The 26592-nt window shown below is 36.0% G+C and overlaps 1 protein-coding gene across 2 annotated transcripts in view; it reads left to right on the forward strand.

Annotated features, from left to right (window-relative positions):
* GRIA4 (glutamate ionotropic receptor AMPA type subunit 4) overlaps window positions 1–26592 on the forward strand; it is a 479243-nt gene that overhangs the window by 444633 nt on the left and 8018 nt on the right. The window contains exon 14 of one of the 2 annotated variants that reach the window (XM_064288864.1): window positions 18024–18138. In XM_064288864.1, coding sequence (XP_064144934.1) covers window positions 18024–18138 — 115 coding nt within the window. Of the gene's footprint in view, window positions 1–18023; window positions 18139–25253; window positions 25369–26592 lie in introns of both variants that reach the window. The other variant, XM_064288863.1, reaches the window with a different exon arrangement.

Genomic DNA, 26592 nt, shown 5'->3' on the forward strand with positions numbered 1-26592 from the left:
GAACCAGCAGAGCTAGAGATACAGGTCTTATATACCTATATAAAAAGACTTTTAAAATTAGGTGTTGATATCAAACTTTTTGCAAGGTAAAAATCTGACAAAATTCATTGGATAATGTAAAGGGGAGAATAAAAGAGAAAAATGCACCACATGCAGGTAGAAGGACTTGTTTTGATTTTCTTGAGAACAAAGCATTTGTTTCCATATTTAGATATGATAACAGTCAGTCCATGTAACATGGCATCCCGTGGTGTTTCAATATGAAATACCTGAGAAGGTGATTTTTAAGGGCACCATAATAACGCTAACCACTTCAGTACTACTTAATTTCTTTTTCATTTTTCCTTCATCACAAATAGCAATCACTTTGTGCCCTGAAGCATGAAGTCTCCACAGCCACTGTAATTTGACCCAGTCCAGGCAGTATGACTATGGTTGTTCTTATTCATAGATTCTCAGATCACTTCTGAATATAAAGACATTTCCTTCAAAACTCTGTCACGTAAGTGACTTCCATAGATGAAGTAGGTGTTGCATAAAACACAATTTGTTCTTTTCTCATTTTAAGCACAACTTCACAATTTCAGAATGTATTTGTTTCAGTAAAAAGGAAGTGCCCTATTTCTGTATATATTCTTTGAAATCTTTAGTGGTTAGTGGATAAAATGTTTGTCAAAATAGCCAGTTTTGGAATATGCATTAAAAATAATGAGTGAAGTTAAAATTCCTAAGTAAAAACTTGGATGTTTGTAGTTAAAGCAGCCTTATTATGCCATATTTATATCATGTAATTCTAAGATGATTGAAGTTCAAGGCTGACTCTAATGCTAAACAAATGGTAATAGTAATAGATGGAGACAAGATAGCGTTGCATATCGTAGAATCTGCCAAGTAGTGTTTTTTCTCTGCACATTTTCATAATAGCGATTATGGTAATGCTTATAACATCTCACATTTTGATATCTCTGCAATATACTGTGACAACCTGAGGTTCCAGAGTACATCCATTTTCTCACCTGATGTCATTTTACTTGATAAAGAATTTTAATAAGCTACCCAAAGTTAAATAACAATAGCACATGATCTTGTATGGGTTCAGGCTCATTCTTGGTCTCCACTCTCCTTCATGTCTTACAGAATTCAATCAATTGTCTGGTATTTGATTTTATTTTTTTACGGGGGCCAATCACCACCTCTGAAATTATGCCAAAGGGTAACTAGGAACTGGCTGTGTACTCAGTTAGGTAGAGACTAGCCCAAAAGAGACAAATTAATTCAAATAAAAAAAGACCATATCAGAGATGGTATGTAATGGCAAGGAAAATGGAAATTTAATAACTACCTACTATGTGCCAAGCACACGTCTATAAGTAGATTGTCCACTTATATGACCCCCACAGCTGCTTGAACTTGGTGCTATTCCCTTCACTTGGGCAGACGATGCTGCTGAAGCTCGAGGTCAAATTGCTGAGAAGGGATGAGCTAGGATTAAAGTCCGTTCCTGTCTAATTCCCGAACCCATGCTGCTTTTACCATGCTGCCTCATTTTTCTCCAGTGACGTCAGGATTCCTAGTTAGACATAACCTAAAAAAACCTAGCGCTGTCGAGTCGATTCCAACTCATAGCGACCCTATTGGACAGAGTAGAACTGCCCCATAGAGTTTCCAAGGAGGGCCTGGCGGATTTGAACTGCCGACCCTTTGGCATAGACACACTAAAAAAAAAAAAAAAAAATCTTTATCCAGCATGTAATTCCCAGTTTAAAAAAAAATAAAACAATCACACAGTTTCTGATAATATCTGTCACCTAGAGTTTTCCCTAACCCTTCCATTTAATGATCCATTAATATTTTTTATTTTTACAATATTTCCTGTTCATATCAGATTCAGCAATGCTTCCAAACATGGTGTCGCTTGTAGCACTATTGCTGTACTCTCAAAAGAGAGTGAGGAATACCAGAGAGATGGACTGAGAACACTGAGGCATATCTTCTTCTAAGGAACTCTAGGTGTCCCCATGATGCGCCTACCGTTATTCGCTCCAGCTGACTAAAATTACCGAAGCAACGCACTCTCCTGAATTCTCCTGCTCTAAGCCAGTCTTCAATTTATTAAGTTTCTGATAAGTCTGACTGAAGAGCAGACAGAATTTTTTCTTTCCCTTACACAGTTGATGTTCATCTCCCTTTGGCTTAATCCTTTAAAGTGAATTTTAAATAAAAATTATTTTTTAAAAAAGTGAATTTTAAACCCAGTAAAGCCCCAGTATATCAGACAATTGGTAGTGTCTTGTGAGACCTGAGAAAGGGGTTGGCCAGAATTGAACTTGACTTTAATACAAGACAATGTTCTATTATTGTTTAACTTTGGGTATTTCTCCCCTAGGAGGAGGACAGAGGAGAACTAACCAGCTCCAGGACCAAGGTAAGAGGGGAGTTTTCTTTCAAAAGAATGGGTTCCATCCATTTGAAGGAAACCCCTCCCCCACCTATTTTTTATACCCTTTTTCTTTATACATTTATATTTTTAACCCCAGCATCAGGAAACAAGCTTGCCACCTATTCATAATAGTTATTTGAACATTCATCTTACAGTTGTAGCAGGGGGTGGGGTAAAAAACCTTCACACAGGTAATACCAGTGATATGCTGACACATTTATGTTTTTCATCATCATTAAATATTAGGACCAGCCTTCCATCAAGGACTAAATTCTTGCATAAATCTCAGGAAATTTTTATTAGTTGTTAATTTCTCTTTATGTAGAATATGGATACTTACTGTCAATCAAATAATAATGAGTAAGAGGTCACAAAAATATTAAGACTCAAATACAAAGTGTTGCTATAGAAATGTATCATTATTAAGATTTTTAATTTAAATAAAAAGAAGCCAATATAATTTTAATAACATGTTTTGAAATATGGCTGCCATGGACTTTTGGCCTAAAGAAATATAGACTCATTGATTTGATTTTTAAGAAAGTGTATGAAAGCTATGGTTATAAAAGTAAGAGGAACGGGAAGAAATATCGTCATGAGTCTTATTTCTCCCTACTTATAGATCCTCTTCCCCCGCCTCTTTTCTATTGCTTTATATGGTTCTCTACTGTAACCTCTCTCACTTTATATGTCGTTTTCCATGGAAGTCAGCAGAATCCCTCGCCTTGGTGCTCTGTTTCAAACTCTGTCCGTTTGCGTTTCTGCTTTCAGTTCTTTTGGGTATATACCTAGGAGTAGATTGCTCGGTCAAGCAATTATTTAAAAAAAATTTTTTTTATTCTGGTGAAAATATACATAACAAAATACAGCCATCTCAACAATTTAAAAAAAAAAATCAGACAGAATCCCAAGGGAAGAAACAGGTGGTAGGATTTAAAAAGCCCCCAGGCTTTGAGGTACTAGAACAAAGGTGGGCCTTGTGCACCATAAAGGGATCAGCTTCCTGGTCCTGTATGACAGTATTTCTTTGTTACTGTTGCCCTCTAAGGAGGTTAAATATTGAGTAGCCAAGAACATTTTAGTAAAGCATTAAGATTAGGTAGCTGAGACACATAGGGCTCAAGAAGAAGGAAAGTTTAGGAAGGAGGAATAAATGTGCAAAAAGAATGAGAATCCTGGCAACCTGCTGCCAGAAAATAGTCATCATCTTGCAGTAATACAGTTGTTCTTTTGTTACAGATGTGTTTAGAAGCTCAACATAACTTTAAATGGAACTCAGAGCTTTTCATACAGACAAAATCATTTCATATACTTTTGTTAGAGGCATTTGTATTTGTATTCTGAGCAGGAATCATATTGGTCATGCGATTAGCAGCATACATGAGAAGGCACATAGGAAAAACGTGAATTTGATTTTAATACCAATACAGGCTACTTATGTAGACCATTATATTGCAGTGGTAACCAAATACAGAAGCCTAAGCATTGAACGCTTGGCATATAATGCATGTGTACTTTGAATTCTTATGAAATATTTTATGGAAATCTCACACAAGGGAAGAATTTTTGGTGCTTCTGCAGGGCTTTAATTCTTTGGGGTAACTTTAAATGGAAACGTGACCATTTTTGGTTTTGTTGCTCGGTATTGAGCTTACATTAATTGCACTCGATTTAATAAGTATATTAAAAAATATTTAAGGCAAGTTCTCAAATTGATAACTTAAAAAAAAAAGTACCCAATTTCTGACAAGGAGCAAATAACTGAAAAACCATGTGCTGTGTTCTAGTGTGAACACCAATAGAAGAAAATGTATGTGAGACTATTTTATGAATTTAAATTTGGGGCATTTTTTTTCTATTTGAATTGTTTAATTAAAAAAAAGTTAAAATATCTTCCTGTTTTTAAATATGAGATCCATTGTTCTCAAAGAAAAGCACCTTGTGTCTTCACTTACAGTGACGTAGTCTTAAAATCTTTAAAGACCCATGGACTTAGAATTCTTAGGTTCTAACTGTTCTCAGAGAGCAACAGAAAAGCCACATGCCACCCTAGGTTATAAGCCCTCTATCGAGTCCAGAACTTTGAATGGCATTTGACAGCTTCCTTTCGAGGTTCCGTTACCTCATACTTAAATAATCCTTATTTCTATAAGAAGCCTTTTTAGATCACCTACCTTCCTTTTTCTATTTGTGCTATCCCAGCCTAACCAAAAACCAAGCCAGAAGTTGGAGTAGGTGCAACAAGATCACACAGTTTGTTTTGAGACTAGTATTCAAATACTTACCTAGTGCTGAGGAACCTGAAACCTTCAGCGACAGACAAAAATTGAAACTGGGTAATTTTTACTTTCAAGAACTTGACGAGAAACAAAGTATTGTACATGAATGTTATCTAGAAATATTTAGTGAGTTAAATTATATTTTAAAATGCAGTAAAATAAATCTTAATAGAATTAGAGTAAACATACAGTTGTCATTTAGTCTCAATTGATAATAAACTTAATTTTTTTTAATGTGCTGAATTACACTCTACTAATTATGCTCTACTAAGTAATAACTTGGGGCCCTGGTGGTGCAGTGGTTAAAAGCTTCAGCTGCTGACCAAAATGTTATCAGTTCACATCCACCAGCCACTCCTTGGAAACCCTATGGGACAGTTCTACTCTGTTCTATAGGGTCACTATGAGTTGGAATTGACTCAATGGCAACGAGTTTTTTATTTTTATTTTAGTAGTAAGTTAAGAGACCTGGTGGTCCAGTGATTAAGCACTCAGTTGCTAACCAAAAGGTCTGTGGTTCAAACTCACCTGCTGCTCTGGAAAAGAAAGATGTATCAGTCTGCTTCCATAAAGATTACAGGCTTGGAAACCCTAGGGAACAGTTCTACTCTGTCCAATAGGGTCACTATGATTCAGAATCAATGGCAATGGGTTTCATTTTTTTTGGTGTTTAAGTAGTAAATTCAATAACAAGAAATTTTCTAAAAGTGATATGTTTAATTTGCCAAACTTAAATATATTAGAAGGGAGCTGTAAACAAATATCATTATCTGGGATTTTTATTTTAGTGTTCAGTTGGGAGTATCAGATTTCTCTTGATATACACAAGAAACTTGTATTTGATTTTATCATTTATCATTTCCTTTTTTCTCTAAAGTGAATTTGTGGGAATTCCCACAAAAGTGAATTAGTGACACCTTCAGCTACCTATAATCTTGTGAAGCATCTTCCTAGATGATTTTGTTTATACAATAGACCAAATATGGACTAAAGATTTGTATGTATCTCTTACCAACACTTAATAGACAGTTTAGAAGATTTTTTTGTTTTCCTTTGTTTTGAAACACTCTTCATGCCAGATCATCCTCAAATCTATTAGATGTCATGATCGAAGGATTTCCTTTTGTTATGCAGCACACTATACTTTTACTTTAATGCGTTGCTTGCAAAGTAGCATCTCAAATGAGTTCACTCAGTGTCAACTCTACATGTAGTTATTTCATGCCTACTATATTCCTTTCCCTCTATTAAGAACTGCGAACGTTATAAAGAGTACGATAAGACACAGTTGCTGCATTTCAAGAGGGAAAAAAGATGTATACAGATATCATTGTAAAGTAAGGTATGACTCAAAGAACATGTGAGTGGTCCAGATAATACCCATTGCCATCATGTCGATTCTGACTCATGATGACCCTATAGGACAGAGTAGAGACTGAAGGAGTTTCCAAGGAGTGCCTGGTGAATTTGAACTTCCATCCTTTTGGTTAGCAGCCGTAGCTGTTAACCACTACACCACCAGGGTTTCTGTCCAGATAATAGCTGTTATAATTTAAATTAAAAAAAAATAAGCAGGAGATAAATAGAATCTAGAATATCTGGGAAAGACCTCATAAAGAAGGGTCAACATCTAAGTCAATTGGCATAATAAAATCTATTAAGAAAACATTCTGCATCCCACTTTGGAGAGTGAGATCTGGGATCTTAAAAGCTAGCAAGCAGCCATCTAAGATGCATCAATTGGTCTCAACGCACCTGGGCTAAAGGAGAATGAAGAACACCAAAGACACAAAGTAATTATGAGCCCAAGAGACAGAAAAGGCCACATAAACCAGAGACTACATCAGCCTGAGACCAGAAGAATTAGACGGTGCCTGGCTACAACCAGTGACTGCCCTGACAGGGAACACAACAAAGAACCCCTGAGGAAGCAGGAGAGCAGTGGGACACAGACCCCAAATTCTCGTAAAAAGACCAGACTTAATGGTCTGACTGAGACTAGAAGAACTCTGGTGGTCATGGTCCCCAGACCTTCTGTTAGCCCAAGACAGGAACCATTCCCAAAGCCAACTCTTCAGACAGGGATTGGACTGGACAATGGGATAGGAAACGAGGCTGGCAAAGAATGAGCTGCTTGGATCGATACAGACACATGAGACTATGTTGGCATCTCCTATCTGGAGGGGAGATGAGAGGGCAGAGGGGATCAGAAGTTGGTGGAATGGACATGAAAAGAGAAAGTGGAGGATGGAATGTGCTGTTTCATTAGGGGGAGAGCAATTATGAATATATAACAAGGCATATATAAAATTTTGTATGAGAGGCTGACTTGATTTGTAAACTTCCACTTAAAGCACAATAAAAATTAAAAAAAAAAAAGAAGGGTCAAACATACTAGTTGATAAACAAATATTAGTTGACTGAATGAGTGAATATCCCTGGAAAATAAGGAATTGGGAAGGCTAAGGGGGGTGGGAGGTGGGAAGAATTCCTGGTAAAGGTTCTATCATAAGTTTGGAGTCAATTCTGAATAAGGCATCTTTGGACTATAAAGAAACTAGCCCGACTGGCTAATTAGTGTGGTTACGAGATTGTGTTAGACAGACCCACGTTCTAATCCCACCTTTGCCATTAACTAGCCATGTGGCTTTAGGCTTCATTCTCCTCATTCGTAAATTGGAGATGTAATCCTATCACATAGGATTGTGCAAGGATTCAATGAGAACGTGAAGACCCTGACAGCATCTGACTCAATAAAGTGTAATGAAGTAAAACTTTAAGGTATATGTGTACTGAAGTGTTGGGAAGCCTTGAATGTCAGAAAAGTTAGAATAACACCCTGGAGACAATCATGAGTCTCTGCAGATTTTTGAAAGACAAAGCACTATAAACAAGTAGAAAAAGGTTATTCTGACTCTGGGTAGTAGAGAATGGATTGGGAGAGTCAATAGATCCAGCATCAGGTGATAAAGCCCTTGACTAAGGTGATGCCCATGTAATGGAAATGAAAAGATAAATTTGAGAGACACTTTCAAGAAAAACAATTCTTAATGGAAGACCCTCAATGAGATGGATTAACACAGTGGCTGCAACAATGGGCTCAAGCATAGCAACAATTGTGAGGATGGCGCAGGACCGGGGAGTGTTTCATTCTGTTGTGCATAGGGTCACTATGAGTGCAAACCAACTCGATGGCACCTAACTACAACAACAACGATGGATAATTGGGTACCAAATCCTGCTGCCATCGAGTCAAGTCTGACTCATAATTGGGCACAGGAGAGGAGCTTGCATTTTGGGTTTGGGCCCTGTTATTCTATTGTTTGTTTTTACAGTTCTATTTCTTCTATGTTAAGTTTTCTAATCTGTTATACTGGATATTCCTTATAATGCTGTTCTTGGATATCCAATATTACATGTCCCAAAAAACGACATTAGAACTCAAGTAATTATGAGCCTTGCATGTACTAAAATAAACCAAACCCACTGATGTCAAATCAATTCCAACTCATAGCGACCCTACAGGACAGAGTAGAACTGCCCCATAGGGTTTCCAAGGCTGTAAATTTTTACGGAAGCAGACTGCCACATCTTCCTCCCACAGGTTCAAACCACTAACCTTTCAGTTAGCAGCTGAGCATTTAACCACTGCACCACCAAGTCTCCTCCTGTACTAAAATAGACTTATTTAGGTCTATCCAGGAGGGAAAAAAAAGTTACCGTCTAGTCAAATCAAGTCATCACCAAGGTTATTGGTGTTTGTTTGTTTGTTTGTTTTTTAAATATCTACTGCACTGTTTCTTGAGCATTCAAGATGTATCAGTTTGGTTGGTAAGACTACCTGCTTTTTAAATTTTGTCTTGACTCGAGTACTCAGAGAGGACAGAAGTTGCCAATTTACTAGGGCAGGAAATATTTATGAATATTTATGAGTAAAAGAACTTGCAAAGGTTGAGGGCTAATCCCCACCAAGCTTGACAAACTTTTCAGGAAAAGAAAAATTTCTCCTAGAGAGCCATAGGAGGAATGAATAAGCAGTTTAACTGCACAGGAAAGGGCACTGCCAGGAAGCAAAGGGTATGTAGTGTTGTGAAGAAGAGCACTGGACCAGAAGGCAGAAGACCTGCGACCCAGCTGGGCTTTGGTGGGCAAGTCACCTAACTTATTAGGTCCCACTGACCACATCTGTTAAATGAGGTTGCACATAACCTCCAAACTATCTTCTGGCTCAAAATTCTAGAATTTTCAGTCTCTAAAACAACTGGAAAAAATTTTTAGGAGTCAGCAAAGACTAGAAGAAATAAACATGATCTGTGGTGGTGGCATGTTTTAGAATTCTGGAAATTATATAAGGAGAATAAGAAGCACGGTCAAGGAGAGGAAGGAACCCAGGGGCTGGGGCAGGGGAGAGTCCAGGCAGCAAGAGATCACAGTCCATCTATGTGAAAGGCACTGTACTGATTGAGCAGCTCACAGACAGTAAATATGTCAGTAACCAATTCTTGCAGTTTTGAAATTTTACTTTAGAATAATAATAATCACAAGTTTAAAAAGCTAATGATATTCAGAGGTAACTTGAAGCACTTCAAAATCTAGGCAACTGTAGACTAATCTTGAAACAAAGCTCCCTTTTGTATATTTTGGTCACAGAGAGTGATAATAACAAGAAGGTGGCTTGGGAAAGCTATATCCACATATAACATCAAACAGCACCCCAGGCTACACCCAAATAAAATTAATTATTCAAGTGAATAACTGATATTTTCTCAGTATTACATAAGCTAACTGAAAGTATCTCTAACCCAAAAACAGTATCTCTAGACAGTTTATTTTATTTTTATTGCTTTAACACGCAGTGTATCTCAGCCACTACCACCACCCCACACACATACATGATGCACTTGCAGGGTGGCCACGGATCGAGGCTAGTACCTAGGGAGACCCTTTCAGGCAAATCACAGCCTTAAAACCTCCTCTGTATCAAAATTCTGGAGCCACCATTGGTCATAGAAAGGCTACCCTTAAGACATACTTGAAAGTAGTCATTAATTAATCTTTAAAATGTATGATTAGAATCTAAAATGGATATTTCGAAACTATGTGCATGATTGCCCTTCCAAGTTCATAAACCCCCTAAAATCGCATGCCAATCTGTGGGAGTTTTGTTGTTCTTGTTTGTTTTTTTAACTTTAGATGAAGGTTTACAGACCAAATTAATTTCTCATTGAACAATTAATACACACATTGTTTTGTGACATTGGTTGCCAACCCCGACACGTCATTGTGAGATACATTACCAGCTTTTCTGTCCTCTCCTGCCTTCTCGTCCTTGCCCCTGGGCCGGCGTGCCCATTTAGTCTCATTTTGTTTTATGGACCTGTCTAATCTTTGGCTGAAGGGTGAACCTCAGGAGTGACTTCATTACTGACCTAAAAGAGGGCCCGGGGGCCATACTCAGGGTTTATTCAATCCCTGTCAGGCCAGTAAGTTTGGTCTTTTTTTGTGAGTTACAATTTTGTTCTACATTTATCTCCAGCTCTGTCCTGGACCCTCTGTTGTCATCCCTGTCAGAGCAGTTAGTGGTTGTAGCCGGGCACCATCTAGTTGTATAGTAGTTGTAGTCCATCAGTCCTTTGGATTAATCTTTCCTTGTGTCTTTGGTTTTCCTCATTCTCCCTTGCTCCAGTGGAATATCTTAGATGGCCACTCACAAGCTTTTAAGACCCCAGACGGCACTCACCAAATTGTGTCTTTGGTTTTCCTCATTCTCCCTTGCTCCAGTGGAATATCTTAGATGGCCACTCACAAGCTTTTAAGACCCCAGACAGCACTCACCAAAGTAGGATGTAGAGTATTTTCTTTATAAGAATCTGTGGTTTTGTATGTTTGTGTCTCTTTTGGGAGAAAGTATTCATAACTTTCATCAGATACTGAAAGTGATCCATAATCCAAAATAGGTTAGACAATTCTGCTCTGTGACCTAAAATCCACAAAATCATGAAACTAAATTGCATAAGGTATTTGTAAGGGTTACCAAAAAACCTTCAACACTAAAAATAGAGTTCAAAATTTCATTTATCACAGTTCCCAGCTAATACTCCTGACTAAACTACTGACAGATCCTCACAAAAATCACAGTGCCCTTCAAGCAATCACATTCCTCAGACTCATTTCTTCATAGGAATTAGTCATGCAAACACCAAATAACATGCAATTTAGAGACAAATCTTGGAATCTTGTCCAGTATCTACTTAACATGTTCAGTTCTCCTTCACTTGGAGTATGAAACATAAAGCTATCAACATTACCTTAATTGCATGTATCTTATCCAAAATCCAAACCAAATCCTTCCTTTTTTAATAAATCCTTCCTTATTAAAATGTTTTTCCAGTGTTCCTTATCATAAATCATATGGGTCTGAATTGTTTTCCCACTTATAAAACTTTTCTTCTCACAATTTTGATGTTAAATTATTGATCAATATTGCCATTTTATGCAAATCTTGTACTGTCATTAAATAAACAAACTGGAGTGAAGCCTTAGAATCTTTTCTAAAAACTATTCTATATACATGTAGAATAATTTAGAACCAATTCTGCCTTTGAAAATGAGTGCACAAACTCACTGATGCAAAAAGAGCCTTTTGCTTGTCTACTGCAAGGAATAATTTGGGAAGAAAAGTAATACCACAGCTACAAGTCAAACTGAAAACTTAGTGGAGCATAATGCTGAGACCTGGTTACTTTTCCAGGCTTCAATAGCTGATAAAGAGTAGAACTGGGCACGCGAGTGCTTTTCCTTGAGATCAGATATATTTAAGCTCTTTCCACTTCATTATTTGATAGCCTATCGGTTTTTACCAGCTTTCATGTTTTCCTGATTGGTACGATAGTTATTTTCCTCAGTGAATTGTTAATTAACTTTATACAGAGCTTTGGGGTTTGTTGTAAATTCTCAGTTATTCTGCAGACTTGTTCCATCTACCCTTAATGGGGGGATATCTTCATTACGCCAGAAGAGTAAAACCCCATGTGGTATTTGTTCCTCCCCACCTAGCACATCTTTGTTATGTGGAATAGGTTTTCATGCATGTCGTATAAATAACTCTGCAACTCTAGGGTGATACAATGCAGCCAACATTTAAATAACTTAGAGTGAATAGTCTATTTAGGGTTGGTTATTATTCATTTTCCAGGAAATTATTATTTTCTTACTAGAGTGGTTCTAGAAATTTTTCTGCAGATAGAAAGACAGATGATAGATATAAATATATATATACAAGCAGAAATTAGATAGATGATAGATATCATAATAAAGTTTAAATCCAATCTATAATTTTAGTTCAGTTTTCAAGAAACAGAGTAAATATATGGTATTTACGAAAGATAACATAAAACAGAGTAAATATGTGGTATTTATGAAAGATAAAAAGCAAATTTCATTTTTTTTTAATTCCTGTAAAAAATTGAAAAAGACTTTTCTTAGGATCTCTAATACTTGTTTGGTAAAAAATATATACATATAGTTTTGAGCCATGGAATCTCTTTTTTCTAAAAAGAGAGTTTCTTTTTTTTTTCTTATTTTAGTGACCCACTTAACAGAATTCAAGTCTACTCACAGTCACATTCATGTAATTCCCCTATGGGAAAAGACTCACCTTCTGTCTGTAAATATGTGTGAAACAGCAAGGCCTTTTCCCCCTAAAAAAACCCAGTGCTAGGTCACTGAAAATTGTATTAACCTCCTACAGATCCTCTCTGATGGGCAGGCCTGCTAATTGATGCATTACTCATACTTCTCTGCCTGACCTGTTCCCTTCAGATAAGGTGGAAGCTTTGTAGATGCTAAATACATCACATACCCTCCAGCCTGTGACCAGAGACACAAAACCAAGGGGACCAAAGCTACATAATCAGGAACGCTAGATGTTTCCCTGAGATCCTTAAGAATAACTCCTAGCTTTTTCTTCTTTCTCAATTTTGATTTGATTCAAAATAGAACATATATTTTGGTTTGCATACAACAATTCTATAAGCATTATATTCTGAAATAATTTAGGGTTTTTTTTTTGTTTTGTTTTGTGTTGTTTTACTGATTATGAAAGCATCACTGCTCGTTGTAGAAAATTTGGGGTGGGTGGGAAGCAAAAGAACAAAATGTAATCTAAATCAGTCGTAATTCCTTCCCTCAGAGATAACAATCCTCTGTATTTTCTTTCAATATTTTCCATGGACATTAACTATATATAGTTTATTCCCAAATTGACATCACAGAAAATTTACAATTTTGTTACTTTTTATCATTTAGCCTTATACTATAAGTGTTTTCACTAGTCATTAAAAACTTTTAATGGTTGAAAAGCATGTCGTTATATGGCTTGTTGAAGCTTTATAAAAATTCAGGTATGCTGCCCCAATCCAGAAGAATCTGATCCAGGAGGGGTAGGCCTGAGCACCTGTATTTGTAATGAGTGGTTTTCATATTCAGACTTCAGAACCAGTAATGTAGACCAACATCTACTTCAATCTCCCCTTCTGTTGGACATGTAGGTTGCTTTCATTGTTTTCCTACATAAATGTGCTATAAAGTTTATCACGTTATTTTGCCAATACCTTTGATTAATTTCTTAGGATTGATTCCTCAAAGGAGAATTATTGGATTGAGGAGTAAGAATTGTTTTAAGGAGTTTATTGTATAAAGTCAAATTATTTTCTTTCCAATTTTTAATTCTACCATGAGAGTATGAAGATGTCCATCTTATTAAATCCTTGACTGTCTTAAACATTATCTTTACTTTTATCTTTGCCAATGTGAATGGCAAGGAAATTAATTTGTACAGCTGTAATTCACATTAGTTTAATTCCAAGTAAGGCTGAACATTTTTATGATTTATGTGATTTGTATTTCTTCCCACATAAGCTGTCTATGACTTTGGTGATTTTATAGGGATTTCCTTATTTCTTTATACAATTTCTTACTGATTCATACAGTTTTTAAGGGTTTTTTTTTTTTAAATGTGTATTTTATGAAAGACTATGAAAAAATCCCCAACATTAAAACATTCTGGACATTTTAACATTTAAATTCTATAGGGAATATAGTATGATCTAATGAAAAGAGGACTTCAGTGAAGAGAACATAGGCCTAAAACCCGGCAGACTTTTCTCGTGGGGGTACAACTAATGGATCCTTTCTAATAAGGATAATAAATTACTAGCATCGTCACACATATAATCCCAGTAGTGTAGAGAAAGTAACTTCATTATATCTACACACTTCAGCATCAAAGCCAACAATAGAATGTTCATCCTATTGAGTGAAATGGAACTCAATTTGCCTTAACCAGTTAATATCGCAAATTATGTATTCTACAAACTATATGTGCCCTCAGTATCCTGTGTGCAAATACTGACTAAATCTGGGGGTTTATATCATCAGTCCTTTTCGATAATATTCACAAATCCAGGAAACCATAACAATAATGTACTGAACCTGAATTTCAATTGACTTTTTAAATTTGCCCCATTTACTTAGGTAGAGATTTTATCAAATGTAAACTTTAATCCCTCACCAACGGAGAAATTACACTTTAATATGTCTAGAAGTAAATATGATGAGTAAGTCATAAAGAAAGCATAACAGCATATCCAAATCTATAGGATTTAATGATAAATTTTTTATAGAAGGGTGGAGGATAAGAGATAAATGTCTTAGCTTGAATTAAGGGTGTTTTTTACAAGAAAATCTTTCTTTGTACTAATTTATCCAAAATCAATAAATGGAAAAAGTTTAGGTCTGTTCCCTTTTTACAGATTTTGTTTCATGTGGTATTTAAAGATTCTAGTCAACAAAAGTGGCAATGAGGTATATCATAATCTCAAGCTCCACTGAGAGCAATTCCAGGACTAAAAACCCCTGGATGTTTTCCAGGGGTCCTGGAATTTGACCAGGTAAGCATTTTCTTCACAGACCTGAATCAAGTTCACCACCATGTCCCTACTATGACAAAAAGCTATTTAGAGAGGGATTTTTCTTACCTAAATTTGGCTGCTAACCCAAAAGTCGGCTGTTAAATCCACCAGCCGATGCTTGGAAACCCTATGGTGCAGTTCTACTCTGTCCTATTGGGTCACTATGAATTGGAATGGACTAGAAGGCAATGGGTTTGGTTTTGGTTTAGACTTCCGCTAAGGCATAAAGGCAAAGACAGGTAATTAAGTTGACTAGGTCCTATTTCAATCTATGAAAGGTCTTTGTCAACACACTTGGGTTCTCAAATGTAGTTTGTACATCCAGAGATAATGTGGTCGCTTATTGTTGCTCCTTCCTCCCCTTCCATTTTTAAACAGAAAACAATCCATTTCAATTGACCACAATATTATTATTATTTTTAATCTCATCTATTTGGCAGGTCACCATTATAACTTCCCTTAGGCTTAATCTGGGTGAGAATATCCCCTATAATCAATATGAATTTCTGACATTTGTTTTGAAATGTATGTCTGAATTATATGAAGGGGGTTCCAAAGCAACAATGGAGTGTGCTGCAGGAAGGATCTGCTTTCTATGCCCCCCCTTTACATGACTCCTGTGGCTTCCTTGGCCTTGTTTACAATTATTTTTTCAGGGCTCCCTTTTTTTTCACCTGGGTAAAAGGTACTTTTTAATCTAGCCTAACAAAATGAAATAGCTTTATATATTTTTACAGAAGTCATTTGATGATTCTTATTACTAATAACGTGTAAAAGTGAATGCATTACATAAAATATAACAGATGTCCAGATGGTCCTTGCATGTGTGTGTCTTTTGCCACAGTTTCAACAGAAATCCAAGAAGGCCTACGGACTTAAACTTATGAGGAAATTCCCTCCTTAGACTATTCTAGAAAATAACAGGCACTTTTAACATGCAAAGAAATCTGAAAATACTGTAGGCTATTTCCAGACATTAACTAAAAGTGCTTTCTACCATGTATTATCAAAGAAAAGTAAATTTTAACTGATTTGGTTTGTAAACTTTCACTTAAAGCACAATAAAAATTTAAAAAAAAAAAAAAGTAAATTTTATGTATGATGGCATTGAGTGGACTTCATCAAAGAATGACATGTTTCTGGAGGGACCGCATATGGATTATACTGTGAGCTGGGCAGTGACATATGGGTCAAATATATATATATATATATATATATATATACACGCACACACACGTGCACATATACAGATAGCAGTGTGAAACTAAACTGTTTTTACATGGCCTATTTTATTAGATGGTATTAGAAATACAATGTCTTAGAGTGATTTTTTAGAAAGTTTTTATTACAATTTTCTCAATGTAAAGCTTTTTTTTTCTTAACCATTTTTTTATTTTGCATTTTTGTTTTCTATTGTGCTGTGAAACTGTCTTTGGATATGGCTAATAACCCTGTTAAGTAACCCTCTCATGGAATGGCTGTAGTTTTATCAAAGGAACAGTCTAAACTGAAATATAAAATAATTGGGATGCCACTTCATTAAAAATATCTAATAAGAACATTTAAAGCTGAAGTGAAATGGATTATAAAATTAATTTTCTTCTAAATACAAAGTTTTAGTAATATTTTTAATTCACTGAAAGATGAATTTAGTTTCTTGTGTACATATAATAATTAATTCCTTTTCTCCAAACAGAATTTTTTTTTTTACTAGATAGCCTTATCTTCACTGAATTTTTATTCATTCCTACATTTTAGTCTGATCCTTTTGGTAATTAAACTGACAATTTGGTATTCCTTTAGCAAGCGTGGCGTAGTGGTTAAGTGCTACTGCTGCTAACCAAAGGGTTGGCAGTTCGAATCTGCCAGGCGCTCCTTGGAAACTCTGTGGGGCAGTTCTACTCTGTCCTATAGGGTCGCTATGAGTCGGAATCAACTCGATGGCACTGGGTTTGGGTTTGTTTTTTAGCAAGTGTGTTAATTCTTTCATGTCACTAATGTGGCACTTTGGGATGTGGGAACGCGTAATTATTTAATTAGCATTTAGGAAACAGCAGTCTCTTAAAAAGTGTTAATATCCCCAAAGTGTGTGGTTTACTCTTGGAAAGTGTTTACTGTCCAGGTGGATCAGACCACCACAACGCTGGAAAACGCACATCGCTCACTTAAAGTCTTAGGAATACATTTTAAGAGACTAAACAATTAGTAGGCTGATTAGTGGTAAAGTATGCAACCCTTATTATTAGTCAGCTAAATGACATTTCAATTGCAAGTCCAAGTTCCAGTGTTATTCGTTAATATCATTGTTTTGTTTCATTTTATCTATCATCCATTTGGCATTAGCGAATTACAAACTCAGTATTTATTAAATAGCACATCGCAAACTGTACCCAAATTCTCTCAGTATATAAGCCGCTCCCTCGATTTCACAGAAATTTCATTAAATTCTAGGAAAGCCACTTGAAAGAGTTAATGAGTCACTCAAAAACTGTAGCTCGAAAGCAAGAAAGAAAGCAATACACGGGAGATGTTACATTTTTTTAATCCTTTTAGAGAATAATTAGAATATGCTCCCTCAGTTCCCCTATAGAGGTAAACACAGAGAAGGCTGATCTAGAGTATTTGCCAACTCCATATTCACATGCAGCCTGATTTCATAGAGTTAATTGCTTAAGTAGTCAAATTGGATATCTGATACAAGTGTCTAAAGAGCATACAGTGGCTTTAAAAAGCAACACAAAATTGAGATGTAAGATGAAACTGAATCAAACCTGGAAACCCTCAAGTCTCAGAACATCTAAAACAAACAAACCATAACCACACAAATAATAAAAAAAGAAGAAGAAGAAGAATTAAACTGTATTCTTTGTTGTCTGGAAATCAGTACATAAAAAATAGTGGCTGGTTTGTTTGTTTATGTCATTTTGCTTTTCCTTCTGGAAATAAATTTTCATCCCACATCTCTTGGCTGGTTGACATTTAGAGACAAAGGAATTCAAGACACAATTCTTCCTTGATTCCTAGTAAATTTAAGCTTATTACTGTTTTGCAAAAGAAAAAAAAAAAAACCCCATGTAACTGTTTAAGGTCAGTTTTTTGACCATAAACAAACTGTGAAAGTGAATGGCACCAAATACTGCATGTTTAATACATTTAAAATTAGTTGCAACTGCCTTTGGTTTGGACTCTGGTGGAAGGAGCTGCACGATGGCAAAATGAGAGGTTTATTTAGCGTCTGGGAGAAGCTTATAAAAAAAAGAGCTTAAGTCCTCATTCCTTCTAACATCTTAACAGCTGTGCAGTTTCTTACAAAATATGTTTTATCGTTTCAAGAAATGCTGTTAACCTCGCAGTTTTAAAACTGAATGAACAAGGCCTCTTGGACAAATTGAAAAACAAATGGTGGTACGACAAAGGAGAATGTGGCAGCGGGGGAGGTGACTCCAAGGTTAGCCTCAATGTCACCAAAAGCGGGTAAACAGTATGTAAAGTAATAGGTGCATCTGCTGGGAGACTTACGGTTGGCACCTTGACTACCACCAGAATTGCTGGTCAAGTCCCTTAAAAAACTAAAGTATGCAATTACTGTCAAATCAAAAATATTCGCAACCATTATAAATTTGGAACCACACTAACAAAGGTCATTGAAATATTCACCAAAAATTGCTGGCTTCGAAGAGGCTGTGGGTCCAACATTATAGTCCTCTGAACCTTGGTTTTGGAAAACAGGAAGGGCTGCAGCTTTTGGACAGAACGGTTCAGTGAAGAAAGGAGAGAGAGCAGAAAGGGTTAAGTCTTGTGTTGTTTTCTTCACCACTGCAGGGCCAGAAATTTTACTGAATGTTTGTAAGTAGCAACAATAAACAAATTCCACTCAGACCTGTCTAGAATACCGACCAGAAAGTCATTTCTCCATCTAAGACTCTCAGGCTTCTGTTAAAGTTAAATAACAAATCAAAAATAGTCGTGTGAACTAGACATTTTTTGCCTTTCACAAATGGATCAACCTACAAAATGATCTGTCTACAACATCAAAACTAACTCAGTTTTGTCTTCAGCTTCATCCATAAAATATTCCTAGCTTCATAAGATAATATTTTTAAATGTCTTAGCAGTGACTAAGAAAAAAAGTATAATAAGGAATGTAGTTAACAGAGAAGATTAACTATGTACCAGTGTTCATAGAATTAAAGAAAACAATCCACAGATGGGAAATTTCTGAGTTATTACTTTTAAATGATATGTAAGAATTATGAAAAATTTAAAGTTTATACTCTTGTCTTTGTTTTAAAATCTAGAGATTTGTCCAAAACAAGAAATCCTACTTATCTTCAGGTTCTTGATTGGGCTATAAATTTTCTCACTGGGCCACCAACCCACAAAACAATGCTGTGGATTTAGGGTAATACCATCTGGGATGGCTGCTAACCTCACCCTCTCCTAATGCCACTAAATACTCCCCACCTGCGCTCCCAGCCCCGATCTAATTACCAGTTGTTGTGGAGTTGATTCCTCTGATTTGTGGCGACACGTGTATGTCAGAGTAGAACTGTGCTCCATAGGGTTTTCAATGGCTGATTTTTCAGAAGTAGATTGCCAGGCCTTTCTTCCTAGATACCTTTAAAAGTGGGCTCAAATCTTCAACCTTTTGGTTAGTAGCTGAGTGCCTTAACAGTTTCCACTCAGAGTCCCCCCCAGTCTAATTAAAGCCTGTCAAATTCAGCTCACTTGTGTATTTCCATCTAATAACAAGACCTATTTCAGGAGAAGGAAGGACAAACTTTGCCAAGCGAATTTCCTGGCCACAAAGGGAGGCATAAAAGATTAGGGACAAGAGAATAGTGTGGGTCCAACTTTTTGTTTATGTGATTCTGATCATCCTTCTCCTTATTCCAAGAGAGAACCTGAGTCTGGAGAAGAAAGGCAAGGCGAGGCTAGAAAGAAGTGCTCAGGATTCTTCTCCGACCATGCCCCTCCAAGTAAACTGCTAGATACCTCCATTCTAGGCACCATCCACTATGTTTTCTTACAGAGTATTCTTTTTATATTTTGAGCCCCAACTTGCCTAGAATTTTCTGATAGTTTCCATAAAAATATAAATGCATATATATGCACAGAGAGTTATTCCTCCATGCAAATGGGAAATGTAAGAAAATACGCCATAACAGCACCAGGAAAAAGCAAAATGAAGATATTCTATTGTATCAGAAAAATTTTGTTTGCAAATTGTTACTTTCATCACAAATATCTGCTTTACAGATAAAATTTTCTATAAAAAGTAATAATAAAGTACTTTTTTTTTTAGTTTACATTTAAAGACTCTTTCCAGAGGAAAATAAGCAAACATAAGCAAAAGTGTATACATATTGGGGGAAAAAAAAAAATCTCTGTAACTCAAAAGATCATTTTAATTCATTTAAATTAGGGATTGGACAATTCAGCCAGATTCTGATCTCTTTATGTCCATCCAACACATTTTTTGGTGCAAAATAGACTCCATAAAGTTTTGTTGTCCAAAGGAATAAATATGCATCTAACTTCCCAGCTTTCAAAAATCAAATTTTTGATCTTACAGTAAGATGTACATAAAAAATTATTCTGTGACTTTTCAAAATCTTAAAAGTGATTTTCTGAAATGTTATCAAAGTTAACATAAAATGTTCCTCCAAAATGAAATAGCAGTATGTTCTATTTTTCCTAAGGAAATTTGGTTTAATACTAAGAAAAAAAAAAATCCTAGAAGGCTGTATATTGATGTAATATTTGTCACCAAGAGAATAGGCTGTTCCAATCTAAACATTAATAATACCCTACACTGAACTTGGAATAAAAGGCGATATTTTAAATGGCCTGACTGAACATAGATCAAAGTAAATTATCAGGAGGCAATTGTTCTTTTTCAATTTTATTAGAAGGTTTTGTACCTTCTAATATTTCATTTTCACCTGTAGAGGTGACTGATTTTCTTTTTAAATTTACCTCTCACCTCCCATTGGCCTGTTCTGCTTTAAAGGAGGTAAAATAAGGAGAAAAAAAATACTGAATTGGAGAATGCAGCTGGCTCTAAAGCCTTTGCTGAGTGTGAAGCCTGAGAAGGAGAGACAAATAAATGTTGCCAATACAGTACAGGGAAAACATGCACGTTCAGACATCTCAGCACAAGCTTGCTGAAATCCTGTGTTACCTGATTTTAAAATATGGAAACTTGGTAGGAGAAAACTAACTTTGCTCACAGTAATTCATCTAATGAAGAAAAAAAAGAAAAAGAGAGGAAACTTGTACTACACATGAAAAAGCTCCTACAAGCACAAGATTGTGCCAGGTGGGACATCTCCAGTTTGCCACTCAGCAGGAAGTAATTAAATTTATCCCTTAACCAGGCAATGTGCCAATACCTGTGGGGAATAAAAAGAGATAAATATAGCACTGTCCTTTCCCTCAAAGATGTTATGATCTAATATAACCAAAAAATGAACTATTTAGAGCCACTGTGGCAGCTCCCCAATCATACCTCATGATCATGCCAATAGTTAGCATCTCTATTCACCCATTAAGGAGCCCTAGTAGCACAGCGGCTAAAGAACTCAACTGCTACCCGAAAGGTCTGTGGTTCCAACCCACCAGCCACTCCACGGAGAGGGAAAGACATGGCAGTCTGCTTCCATAAAGAATACAGCCTTGGAAACCCTATGGGGCAGTTCTGTTCTGTTCTATAAGGTCACTATGAGTTGGAATCTACTCGACTGCAACCGGAATGGACCCACCCATTGCCATTCCCAGCATTATGAAGTTCTAACCATAGCAGTCTTCAGCCAAGATGTTTCACAACAAGATGTAAAAATTTAATAGAAGATAGGAGGAAAACTTCCCTATATCTTAAATGCAATAAATCCAAATGGAAAGGCATGATTGTGGGGATACCAATTTGCCTTCCTTTGAAAATTTGCTCCTTCGATATTGTTAATATAATTGATGAGGTAGTCCTTTCATAAGGTCATAAGAATTCATACTCATGGAATAAAATAATAGAAATTTACTAACTGACAATGAACCGGTCTTAATATCTCAGTTGCAATGTTTAAGACATATCTTCTCCTTTTGTTAATGTGGTTTAGTTTGAGCACAAATCATAGAATTTTATGCCAAATTTCAAGTGACTTATGTAATCCTGGTTCTAGTTGGAAATGTTGGTAGTACCAGTAACTACCAATGCCCTACAGTGCTAATAATGTCTACAAAATTGTTGATTTTTTTCTATTTTTTATTTTTATAGTTTATGTGTATAAAAATATGCATATTCTTGGATGTATACAATTATGCAAAAATCAATTTATAAGTGTGATTACCAAATAATATATTCTCTGGTAAATACACTTGATCTTACAATTCCTGGTTTTAAATTTGGCATTTTGAAGAAAACAGCTCCTTCTTGACTTTAAAGTTATACGGTATTTTTACTCAAATAACACACACCTATGTTTTTTGCCAACCAAATTCTGCACTGCATGAGGTATTTTAGTGAAAGTGCTATGCTAATTTTTTTTTTTTTTTTACAGCAATATGTAAAAAAACAATTGGCACAGGGGTGGTTATGAAAATGCCTCAGTGGGGGAGGGCGAGGTTGGCAAACAAACATAGAGGGTATGCTTTATTTGCTTAAAAATATGATTAATGGCCTGCTCCCCTTCTACACAGGGGAGCATGAAAACCAATGCAAGAATAAAGCCTGGAATTATCACAGAAAATATGCATTCATAGCAGAAAAAAGCAGAAAAGAAAAAAATATCGTGGTAAATAGAACCACTAAAGAAAGCTGCCTCTGGAAGAATCTCCCAGTAATGAATTTCCTGATGACTGCCTGAAATTCCACCAATTGAATATTTAGTTAATAAAAACCCATTGCCATCTGGTCAATTCCGACTAATAGTGACCCAATAAAAAAAAAAAAAGAGTAAAACTGACCCACAGGGTTTCCAAGGCTGTAATTTTTACAGAAGCAGACTGCCACATCTTTCTTCCCCAGAGCTCCTGGTGGGTTTGGAACCACAGACAGTTAGTGGTTAGCAACTGATTGCTTTAACCACTATCCCACTATGGATCCAAAATATTCTACGATCATGGTAAATAATACATATCATTTATTTAAAATGCCAGTCTAATCTTACCATGTAAACCAAGGCTATTGGACGAGAGTAAATAGCAAAAGGGACCAACAAAGAAGCAAGGTGGAAAGTGGAGGGAGTTAGGGGGAAAAGGTACTTTACGAAGGGAGAAAGGTAAGCTAAAAGCAGTCTTCGTCTAATTCACAATTTTGTTTTCAACTGTTCCTTCTAGAAAAAACTTGAGGGGAACTCTCTTTCATGTTTTCCTCTTTTTGGGATCAAGTCCTCCTCCTTACACTTCACCCCATTCAAGGAGTACAATATAGGCTCTGTTTACCTACAAGTGAGCTAGCTGGGAGACCTAAAACCTTTGTAGTATCAGTTTTATGAAAAAGCCTGTTTTGCATTCAAAATAATTTAAATTTAGCAATTTTACAGAGCACAACTTTGAAACAGATAACTCTGGTAATGACTATTTTACAAAGACAAATGACATACAGCTTTGCTCTTGGGGATTTCACAGTTCACACACCAGTCAGCAAGGTTGTTTTTGTAACAATCTATTCATAAATCACAGGAGTTGGGGAAGAGCTGTATAGATAATAGAAGGTGGACTAACTGGAGCTAAATTGACCAAGTACCTCAATTAACCAGAATCCTCAGCCTACTCCATCCCTAAATCATGCTTATGTCAAATTTTAATCCAAAAATCAATTTAAACAAAATACTCTAGGATCATAGCAAATTCATATTATCTCTTAAATGGAACAATGAAACTAAACCATAGTAAGATCTTATAACATTGATAAAAAATTAAAAGTCTTCAGAAACCAGAAAGATAGAAAGCAAGACTTATATATTAAAAACTTTTTTTCAGAATCAAAGGCATAACGGGGGAAAGGGGACTTTTCATTTCACTGTTAACCGAAAAACTCAATTAACTAGAAACCTCACGAGTCTTCTGTTGTTTTTTAACAGCATGAGCTATGAAGTGCGACTATTACAAATCCTGACTCAGCTACTTCCTAGCTATGTGACTCTAGATGAGTTACTTCGCCTCTCTATTCCTCAGTTTCCTTGTCTGTAAAATGCAGGTGATAATAGTAATTAAATATGTAAAATGCTTGTAACAGTGCCTGACACATCATAAGTGCACAATAAATGTTAGTGATCATCATCATTAATGCATTCCCTAACTGTGTAAACTCTGTAGATAAACGCATGGAATTAATAACATGGGAACCAAAGAAATGCACTCTGTGTTCTTCCCATCGCACTAATATTTCCTGGGAGAAGAAAGGCATTGGGAGATATGGCCAGACAAAGTGATGCAGCAGCCTTAGCAAGGTCCAGAGGAATGCAGCCAGTTTCCCTCTGAAAGTTTTTAAAAGCGAAAACAAAAACCAACCAACCACAAAAACAATAACAACAAAAATCCTAGGAGCTACTGCTTCCCATCCATCTTCCTGGCTTTTATATCCACAGAGGTTAATATGATGATGAAAACTGGAAGAAGTCTTCGATTCCTCCTAATATTGATGCCAGATGACTATTAACACCTTCCTCCCTGGAGGTCCTAATATAGTATTTGTTATCAAAGGAATCAAAGACTATAGAAAATAAAAATGGGACATGATAGTGAGAGAGATTTCCCTATTCAGAAAAATCCTGGTTACCCTGACCTACCACTTATTTGTTGGTAAGAATTTGTAGAATATACTATAGTCACTCCACTTTGTAATTACGGTATATTAACATGGCATGCTCAAGATGAAAATTGCTTTTCATGATATATTTCTGTTGAATACTGCCATTCAGAAGGAGAACATCAGCATGGGATTATACTTTAAAATCATTTTGTACACAGTTGTCTTATAATGATCTTTTCCATGAGGGGGCCCTTTTTTGGGAACACCAGAATCACCCTGCTCTTTCGCCTGGGTCCTGGATGAGCGTGGTTAAGGAGTCAGGGGAGTGATGAACACTGCAGACATACTTCCATAGCATAAAGTTAAATTCCACTGGCTGAATCATAATGCATGTGAGAAATGAAACCAGTCTTATCTAGCTTCTATTTAAGTCTGTCTGTAAACCTGCAGCCACTTTCATTCATTTTGAAAGTAAAAAAAAAAAAAATGAGCTTCTGGATTTTGAATAACTTCCACATTTATGTTGGGAAATTGTAAATGCCAGAGAAAGCCAACCCAGGCCAATAGTTTTGAATTCACAGTAATTGCATACATTTTATTTAAAAATCCTCCCTAGCAGTATGTGCCTGTTACCTAAAGCGATGGAGCAGGCCCCAGTTTTATGTCTGTTGCTAAACCTGGGCCTACAGTACAAGACATAGCACCTACTGTGGCCTCTGCTCTGTCACTTTGCCATGCGATTCTAATGTAGTTTTACTTGAATAACATAAAATAACATATATAATGTTATTTATGTTATTTTCCACGTGAAGAACTCCTGTAAACCTTGCCGTTTTGAAACTCAGTGAGGCAGGCGTCTTAGACAAGCTGAAAAACAAATGGTGGTACGATAAAGGTGAATGTGGACCCAAGGACTCTGGAAGCAAGGTCAGTCGCTGCAGTTCGGGGCCTCCTCTTGTGTTCACAAAGCAGTAAACGGGAGCAATTATCAAAACTGAACATTTCTGTATATACTCAGCCACTGCCTATATTTAAAGCTAATATCATAAATTTCAGGCACAGACACTGTCTGTCTTTTTCAGGAAATTGTAGCCTGCTCCCCTAACATAAAATCTTTTGAGTAACTAAAATTAACTGCAAAAATTTAAATTAATACAATTTCTTATGTTATTCTCAAACTTACGTACCACTAATAAAAATAGTGTGTTTTATGGTTGGGTCTTTCGTTTATTTGTTTTGGAGGCAAAGATCATGAACTCTATTATTTCAAGAACTGATGTATTCACAAAACAGGAAATGAGAAATTGATCAGTAATCCATTTGGAAAAAGATTTTAAATATTGAATAAATGTGTATTTAGTCTTTTGTCACGATATTGCCAAGCATTCCACATTAGCTTGAAGAAGCCCAATTATATTTCTGTGCTGACAGATAAACGGAGTGAACCTTCCAATTCTATTCTTCCAATCAAAATTTTTTCAATAAATAAATCAATGCTTATAAATAATATCCTCAAGTTCTAAATCTCTGATTCGTGAATTATTTTAGAATGATGCAGGAATCTGTAGGCCTGATTCTGTTCGTGCAAATGAAAATAGTGTTAAAAACAGTTACATTTTTATCCTAAAGCAAAAATAGGGAACAAATTTATGAGCGAATCTAAATATTTACGCAAATTAATAGCACATGGCAACAATGTCTGAGAGCCATACTTCAGGATTCTTGGTATCCTCTCTTATTTTTTCCTGTTATCTTCTTCTAGAAAGAAAAAAAAATATTGGAAGTCTAGAACACTAAACAAGTGACTATTTTAAATAGGAAAGCCTCAGTTAGTCTAAGGAAGAGACAAAGTTAGGTTATTGATCCTATTTCAGGGTTAGTCTCTGTATTTTAGTCACTTCAGTTTGCCTTTGAACCAGAGTGGAATGACACAAGCTTGGCACAGATAACAGTCATGTCAAATCCTTACATAAAGTAGAAGCAAAAATGCTTCATGAGAGTTTTTTCTAAAACATGAAGTTAACCTAAGTTTTTTGGCCCAGTTAAGTGATGTCATGGCTAAGTGGACAGAGTGTATAGTACATCCCTTAAACACTCTCCTAATAAAACTATTTAAGGGTCCGAATCACATTTTCTATAAAACATACTGCT

Source organism: Loxodonta africana, chromosome 7 (assembly GCF_030014295.1).
Source record: "Loxodonta africana isolate mLoxAfr1 chromosome 7, mLoxAfr1.hap2, whole genome shotgun sequence".
NCBI lineage: Eukaryota > Metazoa > Chordata > Mammalia > Proboscidea > Elephantidae > Loxodonta > Loxodonta africana.